We start from the raw sequence: 24,057 nt of genomic DNA on the forward strand, positions 1-24,057 counted from the left end.
GCGGCATGTGGGATCTTCCCGGACCAGGGCTCAAACTCGTGTCACCTGCACTGCCAGGTGGATTCTTAACCACTGCGCCACCAGGGAAGCCCCGTCCATCTTTCTTGATACCATCCAGGTTCTACCTTCTCTTTAATGGTTTTCCAAATATACTACCCTATATTATCTTTCTGAGCTCATATTAATCCCACTGCACACAATGCATTTAACATTTCCTTTATAGTCTTGGGCTATTCACAACTGTTGCATTCACTCATTCAAAAATCACTCAGTAAACACTGTTTTGAGGTTAACTGCCATTTGATCAAGTCTGCTTATTACCACCAATTAGAGGGGAACTTTATCAAAGCCTCGTGTAACAGACCGAGGCAAAACAATCAGTAACAGACATAAACTGGCATGACAAAGAATTCGATATAGGGCTCATCCAGTCCAGCACTTGATGTCTGAATATTTTCATTTTGAGACTCATCACACTGCCCTATGTATTTCTGACTCGCTGCCCCATCACCACGTGTCCTCACACAGAAGAGAGCCCAACAGACCTTTACTTTCCCTCCACATTCATTTTCTAGCATTACGTGACTGTTTTAAAGTAGCTCCTGTGCCCATTAATCAGGCTAAGAAAGGAGCCAGTTTACTCAAGAAAATATGGCAAATTTTCCCAAGCATATTTCTTACCAGAATCTTAAGAAAAAAATGAGAAGTAGATTACAACTAGTTAGAGGAAACTGACTTGGTCAAATCAATAGAAGCAAACCCAGTAAATATGGTAAACTGAAATATCTAAGGATCCACTGCAAAAATGAGTCACTGTGTTTTGGAGGCAATCAAATTAATTCCAAATAAGGATCACTTCTAACTTGTGACCTTTCACGTTCACTGCTTATTCAGCAAATTGTTTGCCAAATAACTCACATTTTGTGTTACTTAGAAAATTACCCAGGTCTGCTTAAAGTCATATTAGCAATTTCAATTAAAATCAGCAGTTTGGGGTGGGTTTAGTAATCTGGAATTTCTGGGCAAAGGGATTAGACTCTCATCCCCACCAATTTTTTTTTTCTCCAAACAAGTGGAAGATAGGGGGAGAAAATCCCAGAGCTCTAAAACTGGTTCCAAATATGACTTCATGAAAACTACAACATTTAAAATTACATGACAAGCATAATTCTCTGAAATGTATATATATGAAAAGTCTTTTCTATGTTTTTATCTCATACCTACAGTATGCCAAGAAAAAGATCACGTGCAATCTGGCCTCGGCAAAACATATCCACATTTATACTCCATGCTACTTGCCTCCTAAATTTACCTGGAAACAATCTCGTTAAAATTATTTATTCTGCAGTTACTGTTGATAGATAATGCCACTAACCCTTGTATTTCCCATTTATTGCTTCAAATTTTTGTATCAATCCTGGAAAGTTGTACTATTATTGTCATTACACATTTTAGGAAACTAAGCACTAAAAAATAATTTGCCTAAGGTTGCTGAGCTTGTCTCCCACTGGCTGGTCCCAGACTTCTCTCCTGAGGCCTCAAATCATTCTCATTCATAACAGAATTAATCACAAATGGAGCCACATTGGTTTTCTTTCACTTCATTAGGGTTTTTCTGGTAAATAATAATAACATTAACAATTCTAAATGAAACCTCATCTTCTCTACTTTCTGAGTCATCCATTAAGTGTTAAATAAATGATAAAAATTGGTCATTTTTTTGATTAGACCCTACCTATACCATGTGCTTCTCTGCTCTTAAGAAACTCTCCTTTGAGTGTCACTCTATCACTTCACAGCTGAGTTCAATTCTATGCCACAGGTGGTTCTCCCAGTGGCAATTACTCAACTTCAAGGAAATTAGAAACTAGGGCAGGGATTTTAAATGACTATAGTGCTACTCTTCTGAAGGCCAGCTCTTGCAGGGTATTCCAGTTTTGCATTCATAAGTTACCAAAGCGGCAAAATTTTCACGTAATTTTAGGAAAATATCCATGTCTTGCATTAGGAGACACCAATCTTCCCCTCCATAAAACCGTAATCTATATAGCAGCAATAACGTTGTAAACTAATGAACAGTTTTGCTTGAGGGATGAGAGGGAAAAAAAGTGAGCGGAGAAAGCATTACTGTTTCCTGTGTTGAATTCTCCAGCACACTTAGAAAACGATTCAAGCACTATACGTTTTTACCACTACGGTTCACAGTGCTGCCGTTTTGCATTTTTAAAAATACTAGTTAAAAAGTCCTAGGTGTTGAGCAGAGTAAAATACACTACCTCCCAGGGCGCTTCATCGTTTATCTCCCACCTAGCCTAAAACTCAACTACCCCTTCCTTGAAACAGCTGGCAAACTCCCATTTCCGAGAGGAGTGACTCATAAACCATAGCAAATCCACAGAAGTATGATTCTTCCCCCCCAACAAGCTTATTAAAAGACATAGTAAGGGAGTGGAAGGCCTGAGAGAGATCAGAGAAGAGCTTTCGGTCTGTTTACTAGGAGAGCGCAACAGGGTGCCACTACCCAAAGCTTCCCAGAACCAGCTCTTCAAACTGCAGTTTCTGGACTCGCTGCCCTACAAGTTGAACAGATCCTTCAGAGCCACGCACCAAGAAACTCTGAAAATAAATAACAACGTACCGCGCATCTACGGCACTCCCTCCACCGAAATTCTTGGAGATTTCAAACTCAATGCCTTTACTGAGGCATTATCGCCCGAGCAAATCGATTTACCTTGTTGACCAAAGAGAAAGGGAGGCAGGTGCACCTGCAACAGTCAAACCACAAGGCCGGCTTCTACAAAATAAATTCCTCAAGTACGCGCCAGGGTTAGGTAAGGAAGGCTACAGAATGTTGCTCTCGGCCTGATCCCCTAGAAAGGGGGAGGGACGTAGCTGATATTCTAGGAAGGCGGCAGCGCGGCCAGATGAACCCTGGTCTCGGTGATTCCCAAGGCCGCCTGCCCCTCGAGATCCGCGGACCTGCACCCGCCCGGAGGGCCCTGCGCTCCCCGCCGACTCGGCGCCCATGCTCGCCCGCTATCCCGCCCCCCCCGTGGCCCGGCCTCCCCCGGAGGTCGCCCGCCCGCTATCCCCCCACCCCGAGCCCCTTCCCCCCGACTCACCTGGTTCCCCCCACGTTCAGCTGCACGATCTCGCCGCTGCCGGCCGCCGCCGCGGCGAAGCTGCCGCAGTGCCCTCCCGACATGTCTGGCGGCTCCGGCGGCACCCGCCGCCCTCCCTCCCCGGCCGGGGCCGTCGAGCCCGCGGCGGGAGCCCGAGGCGGAGGCAGCGGCGGCGGCGGCGGCGGCTGCGGAGGCTGCAGGGCCAGCAGGGCGGCGGGCGCCGGGGGGCGGGCGGCGCGCGGAGCCTCCCCCACGTTCTCGGCGACCGGGCGGGGCTGGCGGGCGTCCGCCTCTTCCCCTCCGCTCCCGTGCCGCGGGATGGCGGCCGGGCCTCCACCCCCCGTGGCCTCCAGGCCGCCCAGCCGTGGCCTGCCGTCAGCTCTCCGCTGCCTCCCTCGCAGCCGCTGCGGCCGCAGCGCCGGCGGGAGGAGGGGTCGCCGCGTGGGACAAAATACCGCAGCGTTCTGCCCTTCGCCCGCCACGGCCACCGAGCTTGAAGCGGAGGAAGGAAACAGGGAGGAGGAGCTTCCCAGCCCAGCGGCCGGCGCGGAGTGGCGTGGGGGGGGGAATGCGCTCCTGGACCAAAGCCGGGTCCCGTGGGATCCTGTTTCTTCCCTCCTACCCACGCAATCCCAGCACGTTTCTCTTTTACATTTCAGATTTTCCAGCCCCGGGACTCAGATTTCCCAGGTTGAGGGCAAGTCTGGGCAAGTTGTCCTAAGCATCCTTATTGTCTCCCTTCTCCACGTGGATTTGGGAGATGAAAGGAAAATATCTTAGAGGAAGTTATGCTTAAATGTTTACGTTGCTATTTATGGTGGAAATGCGGTGAAAATTGGGGGATTTTAAAACTTTATAGCGCTTATCTCAGCAAACTTGTTACCTTACCCTCTTCCATCTCATCCCTACTCTCCCAAGCAGTTTGATTTTGTTAAGAAGGGGAGAAAACAAAAGACAAAAACAAGGAAAAAAAAAAATACCCCTAGGCAGTGTAGGGCCACACGTTTCCGGACTATAGAAAGTACTCAGCTAATGTTACACACACACAAATACAATTTTTTAAAGTTTATTTATTTTTGCTTTAAACAGTATATATTGGAACTGGAAATCTTAATGGCTACTAAAATATATTTTTAAAATGGTAATACTATAATACCTGGTGAAGTAAAATTCATATTTTATGGCAACAGGGGAAATATTTAAACATAAAATTTTTCTTGGCTTCCTTCGTCCCTTTGGGGCGGAATGAGCATCTGCATTCCCCGGACCTCCTTAGGATGTAACGTTCCTTCTTAATCTCATCAAGGGTCACAATTCTTTAGGAGATAATCTTCCTTCTTAATCTTGGGGCCGCTCACTTTGTACTCGTAGATCTGGATTGTGTAACTGTCAATAATACAGCATTTAATGTACAACCCTCTGTCTCAAAAACTTGTATAGCTATGCTTTGACCTCATAGGCAGAACAGACCTCGAAGCTTTCCGAAAGGCTGTTCCTGGGTTATAATTTTCAATTTGGCTCAGATAAAATTTTTCATTTCTTTCTTTTTTATCTTTGGAGATTTTCTAAATTCTTTTTTTTTTTTTTTTTTTTTGTGGTACGTGGGCCTCTCACTGCTGTGGCCTCTCCCGTTGTGGAGCACAGGCTCCGGACGCACAGGCTCAGCGGCCATGGCTCACGGGCCCAGCCGCTCCGCAGCATGTGGGATCTTCCCGGACCGGGGCACGAACCCGTGTCCCCTGCATCGGCAGGCGGACTCTCAACCGCTGCACCACCAGGGAAGCCCCTAAATCCTTTTTTATTTAATGTTTTTACTGTAGTATAGGTGATGTATCCATTTCTTTCTTTTATCGACTAATTTCTTTTGTTAACCTGATGGCTCCACGAGCTAACAAAGACAGTATATTATGTTTCAGAAGTCGTTTGTGGTACTAAAGCGTTAGCATGAATCCTGTTTTGCTATAATTTTACCATAAAAATTCAAAATGAAGATCTACATGATAGTATATTTTTAATTTTCATTGTCATATAATTTTTTAATCCTCTGCTGGCAAATATGCCAGTGATATGATATCCAAATTTGACTTAAAAGAGGATAGCAGTACTTACAGATATAAGATAAATATTATTTACCCCAGTTAATGATGATGATAATAATAATAGCTAATCTGTATTTATTAAGGATTTATCATATCTAGGTGGTTTAGATATTTTCTGTCATTTTTTTCTTCACAACTATTGTTTCACTATTTTAAAAATAGAAACGTGGGACTTAAAATGATCAGAAAACTTGCTCAAAATTATGTAGGTGGCATATAGCATAGCAAGAATTTGAAGACAAGCAGTTTGAAATCAGTGCACTATAACTCACTATATCTCATATATTCACTTGATACTAAGAAGATCAGATTAAGGGAGAAGCGAACTGATAATTTTTCACACTTTAAACAGTATTAGCTGTCTTTGTTCTAACCCTTAATATCTATTTCTATAAGGATTGGAAATTTTGCTTTCAAATTTGCAGGATAGAATTAGATGATAAAAAAGGCCATTTAATTATTCCTGGGCGTTTAATTTTCCATTGGAAGAATGTAAAAGAGCACTTATTAACAGATTTTTGCCTTTAATGAATTCAAAACGCAGCGTAGAGTTATTTGTGACAAGGCTTCTTATCCTTCCTGAAATAAATAAATGAAACCACATTCGTCTCAATGCATAGTAATTATTAACTATCAGCAAGACATCTCATCAGGAGAGGGGAGAGGACTCACTATTTTATAAACCAAAATGGTCAGAGCTTCTTGATGTATCCAGATCAATGTGAGTCTGAAGGGATTTGTTTCTCATAAAACTTAAAGTCAGGATATTATTTACTTCTTAAGAATAAATTGAAACATTATTAACAAAGACAGCAGAAAGGGAAAAAATATTTACAATATCTATCAGACAAATGATTAAAAATCCACAGCACTTGGTTGTATGTGTATCACTTTACAAATCAACTGAGGAGACAAAAAGGGAAAAATATGGAAAGTATATCAACAGGCAAGTGATGGGATGATAAATAACGAAAACACTGAAATTCTTGCTAAAACAACAGAAAAGGATGTAATTTTCACTCACAAGGTTGGAAAAAATTAAGAGATTTGGTAAAAATCCAGCGCTGAAATGGTCACACTCATGCATTGTTGATTGGAATTTAAAGGGTATGGAGTTTTTGAAGACAGCCTGAGAGTATCAACTTTTGAAATGTATATACCCTTGACTCAGCTCTTGTCTTCTAGGAATAGATCCTACAGACACATCGTAGAGATGCACAGTGTGCAAATCAAGAAGTGCACATTCACTGTAGCAGTGTTTAGAACCAACTAGACGGTTCACCAATAGGGGGATGATTTTTAGAAGTGTTGCATATTATGATTATCATGAGGCAAATCTATACGAACTGACCAGAAAAGGTCTCCAAGTATATTAGTGGGAAAAAAATCAGGTCACAGAATAATGCATTATGAGTGCAACCTCATTTATTAAAAAAAAAAAAAAGCAAAACTAAAATTGTCTGTGTCTACTAATTTCTATCTAAAAGCACATGTATTAAACTGGGAAGAAAGTTAACTCTAGAACAGTCATTAGAATCAGAAAGGGGAAGTCAGTAGTGATAAACAGAGGTAGAACCTTTCAACTCTGTGGACTTTCACATTGTTTAAAGTGTTTACAGTGGGTTTTCATTCATGTATTACTTGTATGTATGTATATGTGTATGTATGTATGTGTAAATAGAGTAGATTCAAGGTTGTCTGCATGACAGTTTTTTAAATTTATTTATATTATTTAAAGACTTATGCATGTAAAAATATAAATTAAATGTTCTTTAAATACCATTACTTTTTTTAGTAGATATGTTGAATTTGAGATGTCTACTAAACTAGTACTTCTCAAACTGTCTTAGGTGAAGGACAAGTTTACTTCATTTCCAATTCATTGGAGATCAATGTTTGTTCCTACTGCACATGATTGGAACTCACCTCACACCACATGCAACTTATCAAGCAAATTTGACAACATATGAACTGGTCTACACCCTGTGCAATGAGATAAGACCACTGCTGGCATCAAATTGCTATAAATGTTGTTAAACTCTTTCTCTCATTTTTATACTTAGTTTGTTGCAGACTGATGACAAATGATTTGTGGATGGACCACACTTAAGGCGGCACTGTATTCAATATTGAAGCGAGATATTGAGTAGGCAGTTATATATAGGAGTCAGAAGTTTGGGAGGGAGACCCAAACTGAAACTACTGTTATCTTTACTAAAATAAAATTTTGGAAATTAGCAATATATAGATGGTTTTTAGAGCCATGAGGCTACCTGAGATCGTAAGGGGGTGAGTGTAGTATAAAGAGACAAGAATAGGAATTAGGAGGGAGCCCTTGACTATACGATGTTAGGATATTGGGAGGAGAAGGAGATACAGCCAAGGAGACAGAAAGGAGTACCAACAAGAGGAGGAAAGCCAAAGGAGTATGGGGTCCTGTGAGATAAGAAGTCTAGTAAAATAAAGACTGAGATTTGACAATTGGTTTTAGCAACATGAAGGACATTGGTGACCTTGTAAGTAAGGGTAATTCTAGTGCAGTGATGGGAGAAACAGCATGATTGGTGGGATTTTGCTGTAAAGAACAGTAAGGAGATGGATGGTAGCAAACCGATGAAAGTAAGGTCAAGAGAAGGCTTCGTAAGATGATAAAAAAATAATAGTAATAACCACAAGCCAATGGAAACCATTCAATAGAGAGCAAAAAAAACAGGTAATTCAAGAGAGGCAGAAGATAATTTTTGGACTTATGTCTTTGAGTAGATGAAAGGAGACAACTTCTAGCTAAAAAAATAAAGAAACTGAGCCAGAAGGAGAATGGGTAATTTGCCCAGTGTTTGCAGTTGCCATTATTATTATTATCTTCTAACCCACTCTAAGTGTAGACACACCCCTTATTTGGGGTATGACCCTAATGATATACTCTATATATCAGATTTTAAAACAACAGCTTTTAGATTACAAACAACGATAGGGAAAACTTCCTCAAACAGATCTGTCAATATCCAAAAAACATGCCTTAAGAAAAGGGTAAAGGACTTGAAGTTTCACTGGGTCTCATCGATCAAAGCTAGAAAAATACACATTTCTAGCCTGATGGTATACTCATCAAAGATGTTAATTTAAGGGAAATGAAGGACAATAATTTGGAGGCAGTAGTGAAGGGCCAGGATAACATCTACCCTCCAGCTCCATGGTATGAGGATTACAGGGAAGAAACTAGCCTACATTTGAGAGAACAGCAAGGGAATCAGCGTCCCCAAGGAAACCCCCTTTCAGTCTGTAAAGAAAAATTTTTTTCCTTGTGATGAGAACTTTTAGGATTTACTCTCAACAATTTTCATGCATAATATACATGATTTCATATATAGTCAATAATCTACATGATTTGTTTGTTTTTGAAATATAGTTGACCTACAACACTACGTTAGTTCCACATGCACAACATAGTGAGTTGATATTTCTATACATTACAAAATGATCACCACTGAATAGCTCTACATCTATACATTACAAAATGATCACCACTGAATAGCTCTATTTCTGTAAGAATTTGTAGTTTCAGATCTTCCCACAAAGAAAACTCCAGGCACAGTTGGCTTCACTGGTGAATTCTTCTAATATTTAAGAAATTAATAATATTAATTCTATATAACTCATCTACAAATCATCTACTCATCTAATCATCTACTCATCTATAAGGATAGAGAATTTCCAACTTATTCACTGAGGCCAGAATTACCCTGATACCAGAATCATAAAAAAGACATTACAAGTAAACTACAGACCAATATTCTTCTGTACATAGATGTATAAATGTTTAAAAAAATATTAGCACACCGAATCCAACAAAATGCAAAAAAGAATAATATTTTCTATGATGAACTGGGAGGGCAAGGTTAGCTTAACATTTGAAAATCAGTCAATGTAATTCACCATGTTAAGAAATTAAAAATTAAAACCACTGTTTATGGGACTTCCCTGGTAGCGCAGTGGTTAGGAATCCGCCTGCCAATGCAGGGGACATGGGTTCAATTCCTGGTCCAGGAAGATCCCACATGCCGCGGAGCAACAAAGCCTGTGCACTACCGCTACTGAGCCTGCGCTCTAGAGCCTACGAGCCACAACTACTGAAGCCCACGCGCCTAGAGCCCGTGCTCAGCAACAAGAGAAGCCACTGCAATGAAAAGCCTGTACACCGCAACAAAGAGTAGTCCCTGTTCACTGCAACTAGAGAACGCAAAGCAATGAAGACCCAACACAGCCAAAAAATTAATTAATTAAAAAAAAAAACAAACACTGTTTATGACACAGAAAAAAAACATTTGGAAAAAATCCAATATCGATTCCTGACTTTAAAAAAACACCTCTCAGCAAACTATTAATAGAATGATACACCCTTGAAGGACATCTGTGAAAACCCAGCTATTATCATACTAGTGGTTAAAGAGTGACTGAATGCTTTTCTCCTAAGACCAGGGACAAGATGAGTATTATCTTTCCACACCAACTGTACTCAACATTGAACTAGAGATTTTAGTCAGTGCAATAATGTAAGAAAAATACACAAAAGACTCCAGATTGGAGAGAAAGAAACAAATTATCCTTTCTTAAAAATGACACAATCATCTATAAAGAAAATCCAAAGGAATCTATTTTTTTTTAAGCTACTAGAAAGTGCAAGTGAGTATAACAGGTTGGAAGGATACAAGATCAGTATACAAACTTCAATGAATTTTTTATATACTAATAATAGGAAAAAATTTTAAGGCACTACTATTTTCTTTTTCTTTTCTTTTTTTTTTTTTGCGATACGCGGGCCTCTCACTGCTGTGGCCTCTCCCGTTGCAGAGCACAGGCTCCAGATGCGCAGGCTCAGCGGCCATGGCTCACGGGCCCAGCCGCTCTGCGGCATGTGGGTTACTCCTGAACCGGGGCACAAACCCGTGCCCTCCGCATCGGCAGGCGGACTTTCAACCACTGGGCCACCAGGGAAGCCCAAGCCACTACTATTTTCAATAGCATGAAACAATACTTAGAAATACATTTGGAAAAAGATGTCAAAGACTTGTACACTGGCCATCACAAAACACTGTTGAAAGAAATTGAAGAGGACCAAAAAAATGGACAGATGTACTAATCTGTCTCAATCTATCAATTATCCAGAAATTCATCAATAGATTCAATGCATCAAAATTCCAGCGCACTTTTTAAGTAAAAATTGACAAGTTGATTCTAAAATTCATATTGATATACAAAGCCCTAGAATAGCTAAAATTACTTTAAAAAAGTAGAACAGAGTTCTACTACCTGACTTTATGACTGATTTAAAAACTATAGAAATCAAGATCATGTGGTATTGGTGTAAAGATAGACAATTGATTCAAAGGAACAGAATAGAGTCCAAAAATAGAACCACAGATTTCAATAATGGTGCAAGGGTAATTCAGTTTAAAAAAAATCAGTTTTTCAATAAATTGTACTAAGCAATTTGATACTTTAAAAAGATGTTTGATCCAGAATTCACAGTTCATACAAAAAAATAACTGAAAATTCACTACACCTAAATATAACTAAAAATATAAAACTTTTAGAAGAAAACATAGGAGAAAAATTTGTGACCTCCATTTAGGCAAAGATTCCTAAATACGACACCAAAAGCACTATCCATACGGTACAAGTTGATAAACTTCATCTAAATTAAAAACTTCTGAAATTCGAAATATACTTTTAAGACAATGAAAAGAGAAACTATAGATTGGGAGAACCCATTGCAAGTCATAGAGCTGATAAAGGACTTTTAATCAGAATATATAAAGAACCCCAAAGTCAATAATAAGAAAACAAATAATCAATAAAATATGTGCAAAAAATTTAATAACATACTTTAATGAAGAAAATATACAGTAGGCAAAATAAGCAAAGGAAAAGATGCTTCGCAACATTAATCATTAAAAAATGGAAATTAAAACCTCAATTAGTTTTCTCTATACCCATAATAGACTGGCTGAAATTTTAAAAACTGACCATATTACCTGTCGGCAAAGATGTGGAACAGCTAGGACTCTCACACAATGCTGATGAAAGTGTAAAATGGTACCACTTTGTAAAAAACAGTTGGGCAATTGCTTGGATAGTTAAGCATACACCTACCATATGATCCATTCATTTCACTCTTAGGTATTTACCCCAAAGTAATGAAAGCATATTATATTAACCTTCTATATATAGAAGGCTGCTATAACAAACTACCACAAGAGTGGTGACTTCACAGAAATTTATTTTTACAGTTTGGAGACTAGCAGTCCAAGATCAAGGTGTCAACAACATTGCTTCTGAGGGCTGTAAGACAAAATCTGTTCCATACCTCTCTCCTAGCAGCTGATGGCTGTAATAATTCTTGGCATTCCCTGGCTTGTAGATGCATTACTTCAATCTTGGACTCTGCCTTCACATGGTCTTTGCTTCTGTGTCTTTGTGTGTCAAAGACACTCCTTCCTCTTATAAAAACATCAGTCATTGGATTTATGTCCCATAAATCCTAAATACAAGATGATCTCATCTCAAAATCCTTAATTACATCTCCAAAAAATTCTATATCCAAACAAGATCACATTCACAGGTTTCAGGGATTAGGTCTTGCACATATCTTTTGGTGACCACCATTCAACTCACTCTTCATATATCCCTACAAAAACTTTCACACAAATATTCAGAGCAGGATTATTTGTAATAGCCAAAACCCAGAAACAATCCAACTATTCATCATCAGGTGAATGGATAAACAATTCCACCCCTTATAAAGGAAAACTTCTCAGCAATAAAAATGAATGAACTATTTCTATACACAAGAACCTGCATGAGTGTCAAAATAATTACACTCAGTATAAAAAGCCAAATGAATAAGAGTATGTACTATGTGATTCCATTTATATAAAATTCTAGAAAATGTAAACCAGTCTTTAGTCTTAGAAAGCAGATAGATCAGTGGTTTTCTCGGGGAGAGAGATGGAAGGAGAAGGAGATTACAAAAGCGCACAAGGATAATGAATATGTTCGGTATCTTGATGGTGGTGTTGGTTTTCTGAATGTACATGTGTGCTAAAACTTACCAAAGCATACACTTTAAGCACAGCTTATTGCATTTTAATTATACCTCAATAAACTGTTAAAAATAATGCTTCCTTTTTATCTTGCAGTGCTCTAGTCATCTGTGGTGATTCCTGGAAATAATACTGAGCTACTTTCATACTCTTCAACTTACTTTCTGCCTTTTCTTTCTTCCTGTGTGCCATGGGAAACTGATCTTAGGGACTGCATCACCTGGGTTCCCTGGCCCTTCGCTTCCGATTGGTGTCAGCCAATGGGAGGAACCAGCGAGAGATCCAGGTCACAGAGAGACAGCAGTCAGGGCATTTCCTGTTCCCTGTTTCTCCCTAATTCTGGAAGTGCCTGTGTTGTTCAATGGTCACACACCATGTAAGGTACCCCTCTTTCAGAGTTCTAGGTCCGATTAGGCTCCTGCAGACCAGGTCTTCCCCTAGTAAAGGGAAAATGGCTTTGTCATTCCTAGTCCATGTATATACATTAACATCTCCTTATAATCCCTCAAATCTGCCCACACGTCTCTCAATTGTGCCTTTATTCAACCCCCTTACTTGGTATCTTTACCCCACCTCCACGTTTCTCTCTCTCTCTCTCTCTCTCTCTCTGACACACACACAAACACACACACACAGACTCCTCCTAAGGTAAAACAAAAAATTCTCAGTGATAATACTCATAATAATGACACTATAATCTCCTAAAAGTTCCTGGATCCACGGTGGAGATAAACTTTACATGGAGGAACTGTTTCAATTCTCCTTTCTTTACCTTTTTATTTTTTAGACCAGTCATTGGTAAGCTATGGCCCACAGGCCAAATCTGACCCGCCACCCGTCTTTGTAAATAAAGTTTACGGGCACATAAAGTTTTATTGGGACACAGCCACACCTATTTGTTTCTGGCTGCTTTTGCACTACAATGGCAGGGATAAGTAGTCACGACAGAGACCATACGGCTTGAGAAACTTAAATTACTTGCTATCTAGCCTCTTATAGGAAAAGTTTGTCAACTAGGCCATGGCCAGTGCCTACCAATGCTTAAGAGATCAGTCCTATTTTTGTAACTTTCCAAGGGATAGTTATATCATCACCCCTAGACAAACAATTGGATGAAGTTTTTTTTTTTTTTTTTTTTTTTTTTTTTTTTTTTTTTTGCGGTACGCGGGCCTCTCACTGTTGTGGCCTCTCCCGTTGCGGAGCACAGGCTCCGGACGCGCAGGCTCAGCGGCCATGGCTCACGGGCCCAGCCGCTCCGCGGCATGTGGGATCCTCCCAGACCGGGGCACGAACCCGCGTCCCCTGCATCGGCAGGCGGACTCTCAACCACTGCGCCACCAGGGAAGCCCTGGATGAAGTTTTGAAATAAAATTTTTTTTAGCTTCAATCAAATTCTTAGGCAGGACTTTTCTTCCCACATTGTCACCATAGGTAGAAAGGAAGCAATATGATTTCACATTGTCCAGAGGAAATTCCCATGGTTGGGGTTGTTCTTCCCATTTACCCCTGATGTTGTGCAACATATTTAATTTAAATTTCTGATTTACAGAAATGTGGGTTAGTTATTGAAATAGGACACAGTAGATTGGGATATCCCATAAGGTTTGAAATCTTAAATACAACCAGATATAAATACATGGTTCCTTTTTATACAAAACTGAATACCAATAGTGCCTTTAAATGTAGCAAGAACTAAAACTTAGACTACATTGGTGATAATAATATGTCTATTTTGGAGCAATGTCTCTGATGATGCTATTGATTAATATATTCAGTCGAGTACTTTTAAAAAATCTTATTAATGAGTAAAAGTCTCTTAATAACCATTAGTCAATATATATTGAATTTTCACTAAAGGTTAATAAATCATTATATAAAAGTGTTTGAAAATTATAAATCCAAATCCCATTCCATTATCACAAGGTTTGGGGAAAAAAGGGAAGGAACAAAAACAATTCTTCAAGTGTTCAAATTGTAACATTATGCCCCATGATCTGGTTTGTCCCTATAAAAGCACAAAATATAGAAGCATTTCCCCTATAATTGATACTATTTTCTTTATGTCATTTAAGAGAGCATTAGTTCTGCCTCACGTTCTTGGAAGAAATATTCATGAATTTCGTTATTTCAGAGGTACCACATTTTCTTCATAGCTTTGCTAAAAGTCCAAGAATCTAAGTGTAGTGGACATCTTAATAAAATGAATATAGAATAACTTGGGGGACTTCATTTCGGTAAGATTTTTAACTAAAATTGGTTTCTGTGATGAGAATTACTTTAAAAAAAGTACCACCATCTTATACTTAATTTAGTAGAAAATATGTGGACAAAGAAATCTGTACCATTATACATGAAATTTTGAGAAAGCACTTCTTAACTCTATGTTTTAAAGGAGAAATAATATCACTGTAGTTTGAAACTGTGATCTCCTTTATCTAAATCAGAAATAGTCTTTCTTCAAGTCTCAGATTGAGTTCACATGATGAAGAGAAAACGTTAGTAAAAGAAGATTTTGTTAACATATCAGCCAAAGTATTACACTACTTAAATGAATAAATATATCAATGCTAAATATAATTTGAATATTAAACATTCCCAAAGAATCTGAAAGGTTGGTCTAGGAAAAATTTCATACTATTTTATAACCATTATTTTGAGAACAATTAGGTAGAGAGAAGAGTATTACTCCAAATCTTTCTCCATTCAGCACATCCTAATTATTCTTTTCTGGTTGACCAATAGGTCAGGCTTAATATCATTGTACAATAAGTTATTATAATTTTGTGGTTTCTAAAAGCCATTAAAGAGCCATTTTGCAGAGAACATGTAAAGAAACTTTTCTCAAATTTTTCTATAAGTGTTAGTAAGTGGTAGATTTTAATCTGAATAATATATTTATTCTTTTCATGGTGGTCACTGTTCACATAAGTCTGATACTCATTTAATTCTACCAATGAAATAAAAGTTCTTTGTCCACCATACAGCTGTGGCAGAGATTAAAATAATAAATGATACATCAAGCATATCATAGTTTAAATTACACTATGAGTCTCCATTCCTTCTCAACAGAAAAGATCTTTTTCATATACCACACATCCTCATTGACTGGGTTGTAACTAGAGACAGCCATGGTTCAGTGAATTCTGTATCACATCCGGTTTGTGGACAGACCATATTCCAGATATTGGAGTAAAGGTTTTACACACATCACATTCCAGGTTTAATTATATAATACTATCTATCTACTTCCATAGGGGTGTTGTATTGTTTCTTTATCTGTCCAATTCTAATACCTTGCACCTCCCTTGCACAAGGGACGATAATCCTCTTGTTATCTATTATAGTTGGCTCATTAGGGAATATTACTGAAGGCCTCACCATCCAGTCATATGTCCTGCTACATTTAGTGTTCATCATAGTTTACACACAAACTCATTTATTTACCTTGATTTCTACCAAACCTAGTAACTGACCTTTAAAGACAGAAGATCCACTAGTGACTAGAATGTCCAATAGTCTTTCCTGGGTGAGGGGGTAATAAGCTCATTGTCAGCATTATTGAAGGGGGCAGTGCTCCATTAGAGTTATTATTCAGTTAACTATTCAATTAGAGATTTTCTGTCTTCCCAAGCTGATTTCCAGACACATACAACCTCTGGGCAGAAGTTGGCCACTTTCTACGGTCACAATCTGCTTTCCATCATAGCCAGATAGCTGTTTTAGCAATATATCATCTTGACTTATGGTCACAGAGTGCAAACCTCTGCTGTTCAGCACCCACAACTTCTGTCCAACTCTGCTACAAATCTAAGGTTTCCATAACCCCATCCTCGGGTTTGATTAATTTGCTAGATTGGCTCACAGAACTCAGGGAAACACTTACTTGTACTTACCAGTTTATTACAGGATGTGGTAAAGGACACAGATAAACAGCCAGATGAAGAGAAACATAGGGTGAGGGCCGGGAGGTTCCCGAGACAGGAACATCTGTCCCTGTCAAGTTGGGGTGCACACCCTCCAGGTACATGAATGTGTTCACCTACCTGCAAGCTGTCAGAACCCCATACTATTGAGATTTTTATGGAGGCTTCATCACGGAGGCATGGTCAACCAATTCCATTTCCGACCCTTCTCCCTTTTTGAGAAAATGGGGGGCAGGGCTGAAAATTTCAAGCTTCTAATCATAGCTTGGTCTTCCTGATTGACCACCCCTCATGCAGGAGCCATTCAAGGGCCCATGAAAGTCACCTCATTAGAACAAAAGACACTCCTATTACTCAGGAAATTACAAGGGTTTCAGGAGTTCTATGCCAGGAACTGGGAGCAGAGACTAATATGTATATATTTTCTATTATTACACACATGGTGATTGTCTTGGGTTGGGTGGCACTGGGGGTAAGAACTAAGGGAATAGATGGGTATGGTAAAAAGGAAAAATAGAGAAATAGGATGCACATTATAAAGGGCCTTGTATGCCATGCTGGAGAGTTGTGACTTAGTGTTATATTTTATAGGGAAGAAAAGGAATTTGTTCCAAATTAGAACTGCTAAGAGCTTAGTGGCTACCACATTTTCAGACTAAACTTTTTGAATTTTCTTTGCTCTTAGAAAACTTTCTTAGTTTAGAGAATAAAAATTCAAAATGGATTTTAAAAGCAGTTTGAAATTGGAACAGCTTTTACTAAATGATGTTTTGATGAATTAAGATTAAGCAAATCAGAAATATATGTCTTAAATTTTCCTTGGAATGTACATAAGTACCACAACAGCACAGTTTATTATAAATCTGGAAATTTTTTGACTTAAACACTATAAGCGGCTAATCACAATAAGCAACGTATCTTCATGCATACATCACACGCAAATTCACACACGCAGTTACACATGCACACACATGCATCCACACACACATATCTACACACAGAAACCATCTCTTAGTTCTATAACGCAATATTGTATCAATACCACCTTCAGCTAAAATATATTTGTAAGAAACCCCCTCTGATACTAGGATTGTGTCACCATATTGAATCAACACCTTGAAAAATTAATGAATTGAGCATTTTGAGAAGCTTCAATAATAAAAAATAGGATATTGGATTTTATAAACTTGTTATTCTGCAAGATATATGTACAGACTTCAGAAACTGTGCCCTTGTACCAGTGTCTGTCTTTTTAAAATACATTTATTTATTTATTTATTATTGAATTTTGGCTGCGTTGGGTCTTCACTGCTGCGTGTGGGCTTTCTCTAGTTGCAGTGAGAGGGGGCTACTCTTCGTTGCAGTGAGAGGGGGCTACTCTTCGTTGCAGTGCAGTGGCTTCTCTTTTGGCTGAGCACAGGCTCCAGGCACATGTGCTTCAGTAGTTGTGGCACTAAGGCTCAGTAGTTGTGGCTCACAGGCTCCAGAGCTCAGGCTCAGTAGTTGTGGCCCATGGGCTTAGTTGCTCTGTGGCATGTGGGATCTTCCTGGACCAGGGCTCAAACCCGTGTCCCCTGCATTGACAGGTGGATTCTTAACCACTGCGCCACCAGGGAAGTCCCTATCAGTGTCTGTCTTGAAACTACATACCATGAATTTGTTCACATCAGCTCTGTCAGCAATGTATAGTGACTGAATAAAAGAGTAAGGGTAACTTTTTATGTTCTCACATATGTTCAAACAATACCTTTCTTTAAAGAAATATATTGCTTTGCCAGTACTACTTCATTAAAATTAGAATCATCACTACAGGAAAATAATTCACATTGTCCCACCAAAGAAAAAGGACTAAAGTTCACCAAACAAGTTTCCTGGGACTTACTGTGAGTTCTGATTTTGACGCTGCTGTTTTATTAACTCTGTAACTTCGTGTACGTTTCTTTCACTTTCTGAGTCTCAGCTTTTTTTTTTTTTTGCGGTACACGGGCCTCTCAAAGAGAAGTATAAGATGCTCTATTATCAATATTACTCTGAATTTTCATTCCACTGATCAATTTTTCCACTGTTGTTTTCCATCAAAATCCTTGTCACATTGCTTCCTGTGCCTGCATTCCATTGAAAACAAACAGGTTAATCCTGTAACTTTTTCATACAGCACTCTATCAACTTGCTCTAACTGAAGCCTGGCTCTGCCCTCTCCACTCACCCCACCCACGTTATACCGCTTGTCTTATAGTTCGCATGAGTAGAGGCTACGCTATTGGGTCAGAAGGCATTTTTCTTACTCACCCTCACCCCCCAGGCTGGCCCAACCATGTTCTGCTTCTACTCCAAAGCTTTTCCAACTTCAATCTATAATTCTACCTTTAGAACTTACATTAAGTGTTTGGAAAAAGCATTGTATAATCAGGGAACTGAGAGAAAGCCAACGTGGCTGGAGTATTGAGTGAGGGAAGCTGCTTTTATGAAATGAGGCTGCGGAGACAGGCAGACCTCGGACCATGTGGGCCCTGTGGGCCATGCTGGGGTGTTAACCTTTAACATACGAAAACCAGGTGTGTAGAGTTCAGCTGAGTTGGAGAGAGCTGAGCTGTCAGGTGTCCTCCAACTCCAAAAATGAGCCAAAATGAAAGCAGCAGCCAAGCTTTTAATCACTGACTCTGATAGTATAAGCAAAAGGCTAAAGCAGAGAAAAAAACTGACTCCCAGTTTCCATTACCCCCACTGAAATGGAGCCTGCACAAGGTGACTGGATTAGCACGGCTGTGTAGGGGTGGTCTCACTTCTGAGGGAGCCACCAACAAAAGTCTCCTGCGGTTTTATGAAACCTGGGGCAAGAGGAGGGGAGCCATCACCCTGGAGACACATAACTTGGGAACTCTGAAACCTTGCATGGTGGAACCAAAGCATCCTGGATGAGAGACACCTTGAAACCTGTTCTTGGAGAGGCCTGGGACTCATCAAGCAGCAAAATCCAATGGGATTGACTGTCACCACCTCTGCAGCCAAAGCTTCATATAATATGGCCAGGGTGGCCCCCTCCAGCCAGGAAGATATCCACACAGGGGGGCCTGGCCATGGTCCCACAGGACTGTGTGTGTGGGAGGCCCAGCTGCCCAAGGCCTGGAGAGAGGGTCATACTCTGCACGCTAGTGAAGCCAGGGTTCTGGGACGGGTCACCAGTCAGGAGAGGCCAGGGCAACTGAGCAGGGTATTGGGGAACAAGGCATCTGCCTGATGCAAAGTCCTAAGCTGCTCCAGTGCTGGCAGGAACTAGCCTACCTTGCCAGAGTGGGTCGGGCTCAGGCTGGCTGGGGTATCTCAAACTTAACCGCAAGGTCTAAGCTACTACATAAAGAATATTCCTCCTGAAGGTGAAACAAAAGGGCACTAATATGCCTTGCCAGGATGGGGCTTAGCGGGCTGGTCAATATTTTCTCCAATAAGAGACACTCGGAGCCCTCTTTGTTGGAAAGCCTGGGACCCTATCAGGCAGCAAACGGAAACGGGCACTGACGGTTGCCAATTTGCACCTGCCCCCTCAAGACTGATTCTGCAGGGTGGGTGCGCTCCAGAGTCGATGCTCTACGGGTGTTTGGGGCCTGGAAAGCTACAACGGCCGGGAGAGGAGGTCCCGACAGCCCAAGGAGTGCTGAAAGGATGCGTAATGCGCATGCGCCTGCAGCACAGTCGTGGATAGCCAGGGCCCTGCAATTGGGCAGAAGTCGGCAGAAGCCCGGTCACGGTAGCCGGCGTCAGGGGTTCAAGAGGTAAGCCTAATCGTAGGCCTAAACTAACCAATGGGGAATATTCCCCCTAAAGGTAAAACGCAAGGTTACTTGATGGTCTTGGCTGACTAGAATATTCTTCAATAAGAAACACCTGGGAGCCTTATTTACTAGAGAAGCTCGGGATCCGATCCGAAGCAAGTCCAGATGGGGGCTGGGGGTAATCTGCCACTGCCATCTCAGAGTGATATTCGAGGGGGTGGGCTCGCTCATCCTGGAGGTTATGCAGCTGTTTGGAGCTTGGAGTTCGCTCCAAAGGCTTGGGGCGCGGGTCACCAAAAAGGCAGGCAGAAGTGGAGCGTACTGCGCAAGCGCGTCCAGCGCGGTTCAGCCTCGCCAGGGAACTGGAGACTTCAGGTCACAGGGCCCTGCTCTTCAAGCACAAGGAGCATGTGTAATCGCAAACCCAGACCTCTCAACCCATTCCCCCTGAAGTCAAAATGCAATGGGAAGCCCAGGACCACATCAGGCGGCAAGTCCAAATGGGGACTGACGGTGGCCAGTTTGCCACTGCCGCGTCAGAGTGATTTTGCGTGGTGGGTGCCCTCCACTTGGTAGCTATGCAGGAGGTTGGGGGCTGGGCTCTGGCTCTACGGTCCCGGAGGACCACAGCTGCCAAGGCCGGCTCAAAAGGCGCACGCTGCCCATCCCAGGGTAGCCGGGGACCTGGAACAGGGCCGGGGACTGGAGAGGCCGGCGCACAGGAGCGGAGTATTGAGGGAAACAAGGCTTCTGCCTAATTCCAAACCCTCATCTACACAAGTGCGCGTGATCATCCTTAAGGCAGAGCAGGTGGGCACTGTACTGCCTTGACGGAAAACACCTGGCCAGGTATCCAAGCGACTGCGGGGAGGGAGCCCTGGATGCTGGGAAGCCCAGAACCCAATCAGGCGGGGAGTTCAAAGGGGAACTGAAGGTCTCCAATTTGCATCTGACGCTTCACAGTGATTTTTCACTTACCCAATGGAGAGTATTTCCCTTCCGGCAAAACGCGAGCGAACTCGACTTCCGTTTCAGGGAGGGGCCGCGCAGGCTCGCCAGCGTTTGCCCCATAAGAGACTCCTTGGAGCTGTGATTTCGCGAGAAGCTCCAGCCCTGAGCCCGCAGCAGGTCTAAGTGAGGCCTGTCGGTTGTCAGTTTGCAGCTGCAGCCTCAGAATGATTTTCGGCGTGTTGGCGGCCTCCATCGTGGAGGCTCTGCGGGTGTTTGGAGCCTGAACCTGGCTCCACAGGCCTGGAGGGCCCCGCTGCCCGAGGACCGCTAACCAGGTAAGTCCTGCGGATACGCGTGCAGGGCAGGCCAGGGTAGCCGGGGACTTTTATAAAGCTAAGCAAAGGTCGCGAGAAAAGGGGTCACAGGAACAGGCTCTTGGGGGACAAGAGGAGAGATGGTCGCCATTTTTTCTCTGCCGCTTCAGAGAGATTTTCCTTGGGTGGACTCCCTCCACTCTGGAGTCTATGCTGGAGTTTGGGCCGCGACCTAACTTTAGAAGCTGGAGGGCCCGGGGTGCCCTTGGCCTGCCGAAGGGGTGCTGCTGCCCCTGAGCGTGCAGAGCAGGTTAGGGCGCCAGAACCTGGAACAGGGCAAGCATAGGGAGACGCTGGCTCCCAGGAGCGGGCTCTCGGGAATAGGGTGCACGTGTAGCCACAAGCGCTAACGTACCCAGTGGGGCCTATTCCTATTAAAGGCAAAACGCAAGGAACTCGACTTCTTTGCCAGGGCAGAGTCGGCCTTCGCTCCACCTGCTTGAAGGGCCCGGGTGCCAAAGGCCTCCAGGAGGGTGCGTACGCAATTTACTTGTGCTTCCGAGTGATTTTCGCGGTCTGGGCTCTCTTACCCTAGAGGGTGTGTAGATTTGGGGGGCCGGGCCCTCTTTCTACAGGCCTGGAGGGCCCCGGCTGCCTAAAAGCTGCTGAAGGGCGTGCGTACAGCATATGCGCATGCAGCGCACTTCCGGGCGGCCAGCGACCTGGAACAGGTCTCCAGTTTGCAGCTGCCGACTCAAAGTGATTTTTGTAGGGTGGGTGCCCTCCATCTTGGATGCTCTGCAGGTGTTTGGAGCCTGGACTTAGCTGCCTAGGGCCCTCAGTTCGCATGAGTGGCGGTCAGGGAAGCCAGGCATCTAGAACAAGGCGAGGACTGGCTGTAGCCCGTTTGTGGATGCCGCTTTGCAACCATTGGAGGGAGTTGGCTCCCTTCTCTCTTGAGGCCGTGCAAGAGGTTGGGGCCTGGTTGCCCAGTGTGTGCTGTGTCTGCCTGTGCCAGACAGTTCAGGGCAGCCAGGGACCTGGAACAGGGCAAAGGTCAGGAGTGCTCAGGTCAGAGGAGCACGATCTGGGGGAACAAGGTGGCTCTCTAATTCTGAGCCCTAACCTATGCAAATGGGCATGTTGACCTCGAAGGCAGAGCTTAGGGATTCTGTACTGCCTTGCCAGGTTTCGTGGGGCAGATTGGGTTGGTTATTTCCCGTAAGAGAAATGTGGGAGTCCTGGTTGCTGGACAGTCCGGTTGCCTGCACCTTGATGTTGGAGGTCTAACTGCTCTGGTGGGCTAGTGAAGCTCTCCATGTAAGGGTAAGAGGATCCGACCCTGATACCTATACAGGGCCAGGGCCCATTCAGGTGTGGTGAGTTTTTTTTAACTTGTTCATTTCCTGTGAGATATGCTGTTTGTGTTTTCCAGTATCCATTTCGTCATGTTTAAGTAGCAAGAACCCAACTTCCAAACATATCTCACACATATACCCCAAATTGCCCTGACAGCCTTTAGATGCTGTATGTTGTCAGCTTCCGTGTCAATAGGTCATTACTGGAAATAGCACATGTGCTACTCTGCAGTTTTAAATTTCTCACAAAATTCAACACAATCAGAGCCTAATTCTTAAAAATGAGTTATTGGCAACACAGTGCATGTTATCTTTGTGTGAATTATAGCAGCTTTTGTTAATTGCCTAAAATCTGCAAACCTGTGGGAAACATTTTCAGTAAACTGATTTTTCCAGATGTTACCTCAGTAATAAGGTAGTCGGTGGTGATTAACAAGTGCCCCTTCTTTTGATTTTGTTCCCTTGTATTAAAAAACCCGAAGACAATCAAGAGAAATCTCAAAACTACGTCTATCAAAATATCACAGTAAGAATACCAACCAGTGCTGAGGTCTGAACTTGTTCTTACCTTAACTTCCACTGTTGAGACTCTTTCATTTGCAAATGACAGGAACAGAATTTATATAAAGTAAGCAAATAAATCTTAGGGCTGTGCAACTGGGATTTTTAAAGGAGATTTTGTTTAATTGGAGTATAGTTGGTTTACAGTGTTAATTCCTGCTATACAACAAAGTGATTCATTTATATATATTCTTTTTATATTCTTTTCCATTATGGTTTATTACAGGATATTGAATATAGTTCCCTGTGCTATACAATAGGACCTTGTTTATCCATTCTATATATAATAGTTGGCATCTGCTAACCCCAAACTCCCACTCCATCCCTCCCCACCTCCCCTCCCCCTTGGCAACCACCCACAAGTCTGTTCTCTGTGTCTGAGTCTGTTTCGTAGTTTCATTTGTGTCATATTTTAGATTCCACATATGAGTGATATCATATGGTATTGGTTTTTCTCTTTCTGGCTTCATTTAATATGATAATGTCTAGTTCCATCTATGTTGCTGCAAATGGCATTATTTCATTCTTTTTTATGGCTGAGTAGTATTCCATTGTATATATGTACCACATCTTCTTTATCCATTCATCTGTTGATGGATATTTAGGTTGTTTCCATGTCTTGACTATTGTGAACAGCACTACTATGAACATAGGGGTGCATGTATCCTTTTGAATTAGTTTTCTCTGGATATATGCCCAGGAGTGGGATTGCTGGATCATATGGTAATTCTGTTTTTAGCAAATGGGAATTAATACAGTTTCAGGTTTGGTTGGATCAGAGATGTGAAGGAAGTCAGAATATGTCACCCCAAAGTATTCCTCTTTGACATAAAACTATTTTGAACAGCAAACCCAG

At 41.9% G+C, this 24,057-nt stretch overlaps 1 protein-coding gene across 2 annotated transcripts in view; it reads right to left on the reverse strand.

Annotated features, from left to right (window-relative positions):
- The window catches only part of KCTD3 (potassium channel tetramerization domain containing 3), a 68,905-nt gene extending 65,700 nt beyond the window's left edge, over positions 1-3,205 (reverse strand). For both annotated transcript variants that reach the window (XM_065874845.1, XM_065874839.1), the window contains exon 1: positions 3,123-3,205. In XM_065874845.1, coding sequence (XP_065730917.1) covers positions 3,123-3,205 — 83 coding nt within the window. The remainder of the gene's footprint in view (positions 1-3,122) is intronic.
- Positions 3,206-24,057: the final 20,852 nt, after the last annotated feature.

This window comes from Phocoena phocoena, chromosome 1 (assembly GCF_963924675.1).
Source record: "Phocoena phocoena chromosome 1, mPhoPho1.1, whole genome shotgun sequence".
Taxonomy (NCBI): Eukaryota; Metazoa; Chordata; class Mammalia; order Artiodactyla; family Phocoenidae; genus Phocoena; species Phocoena phocoena.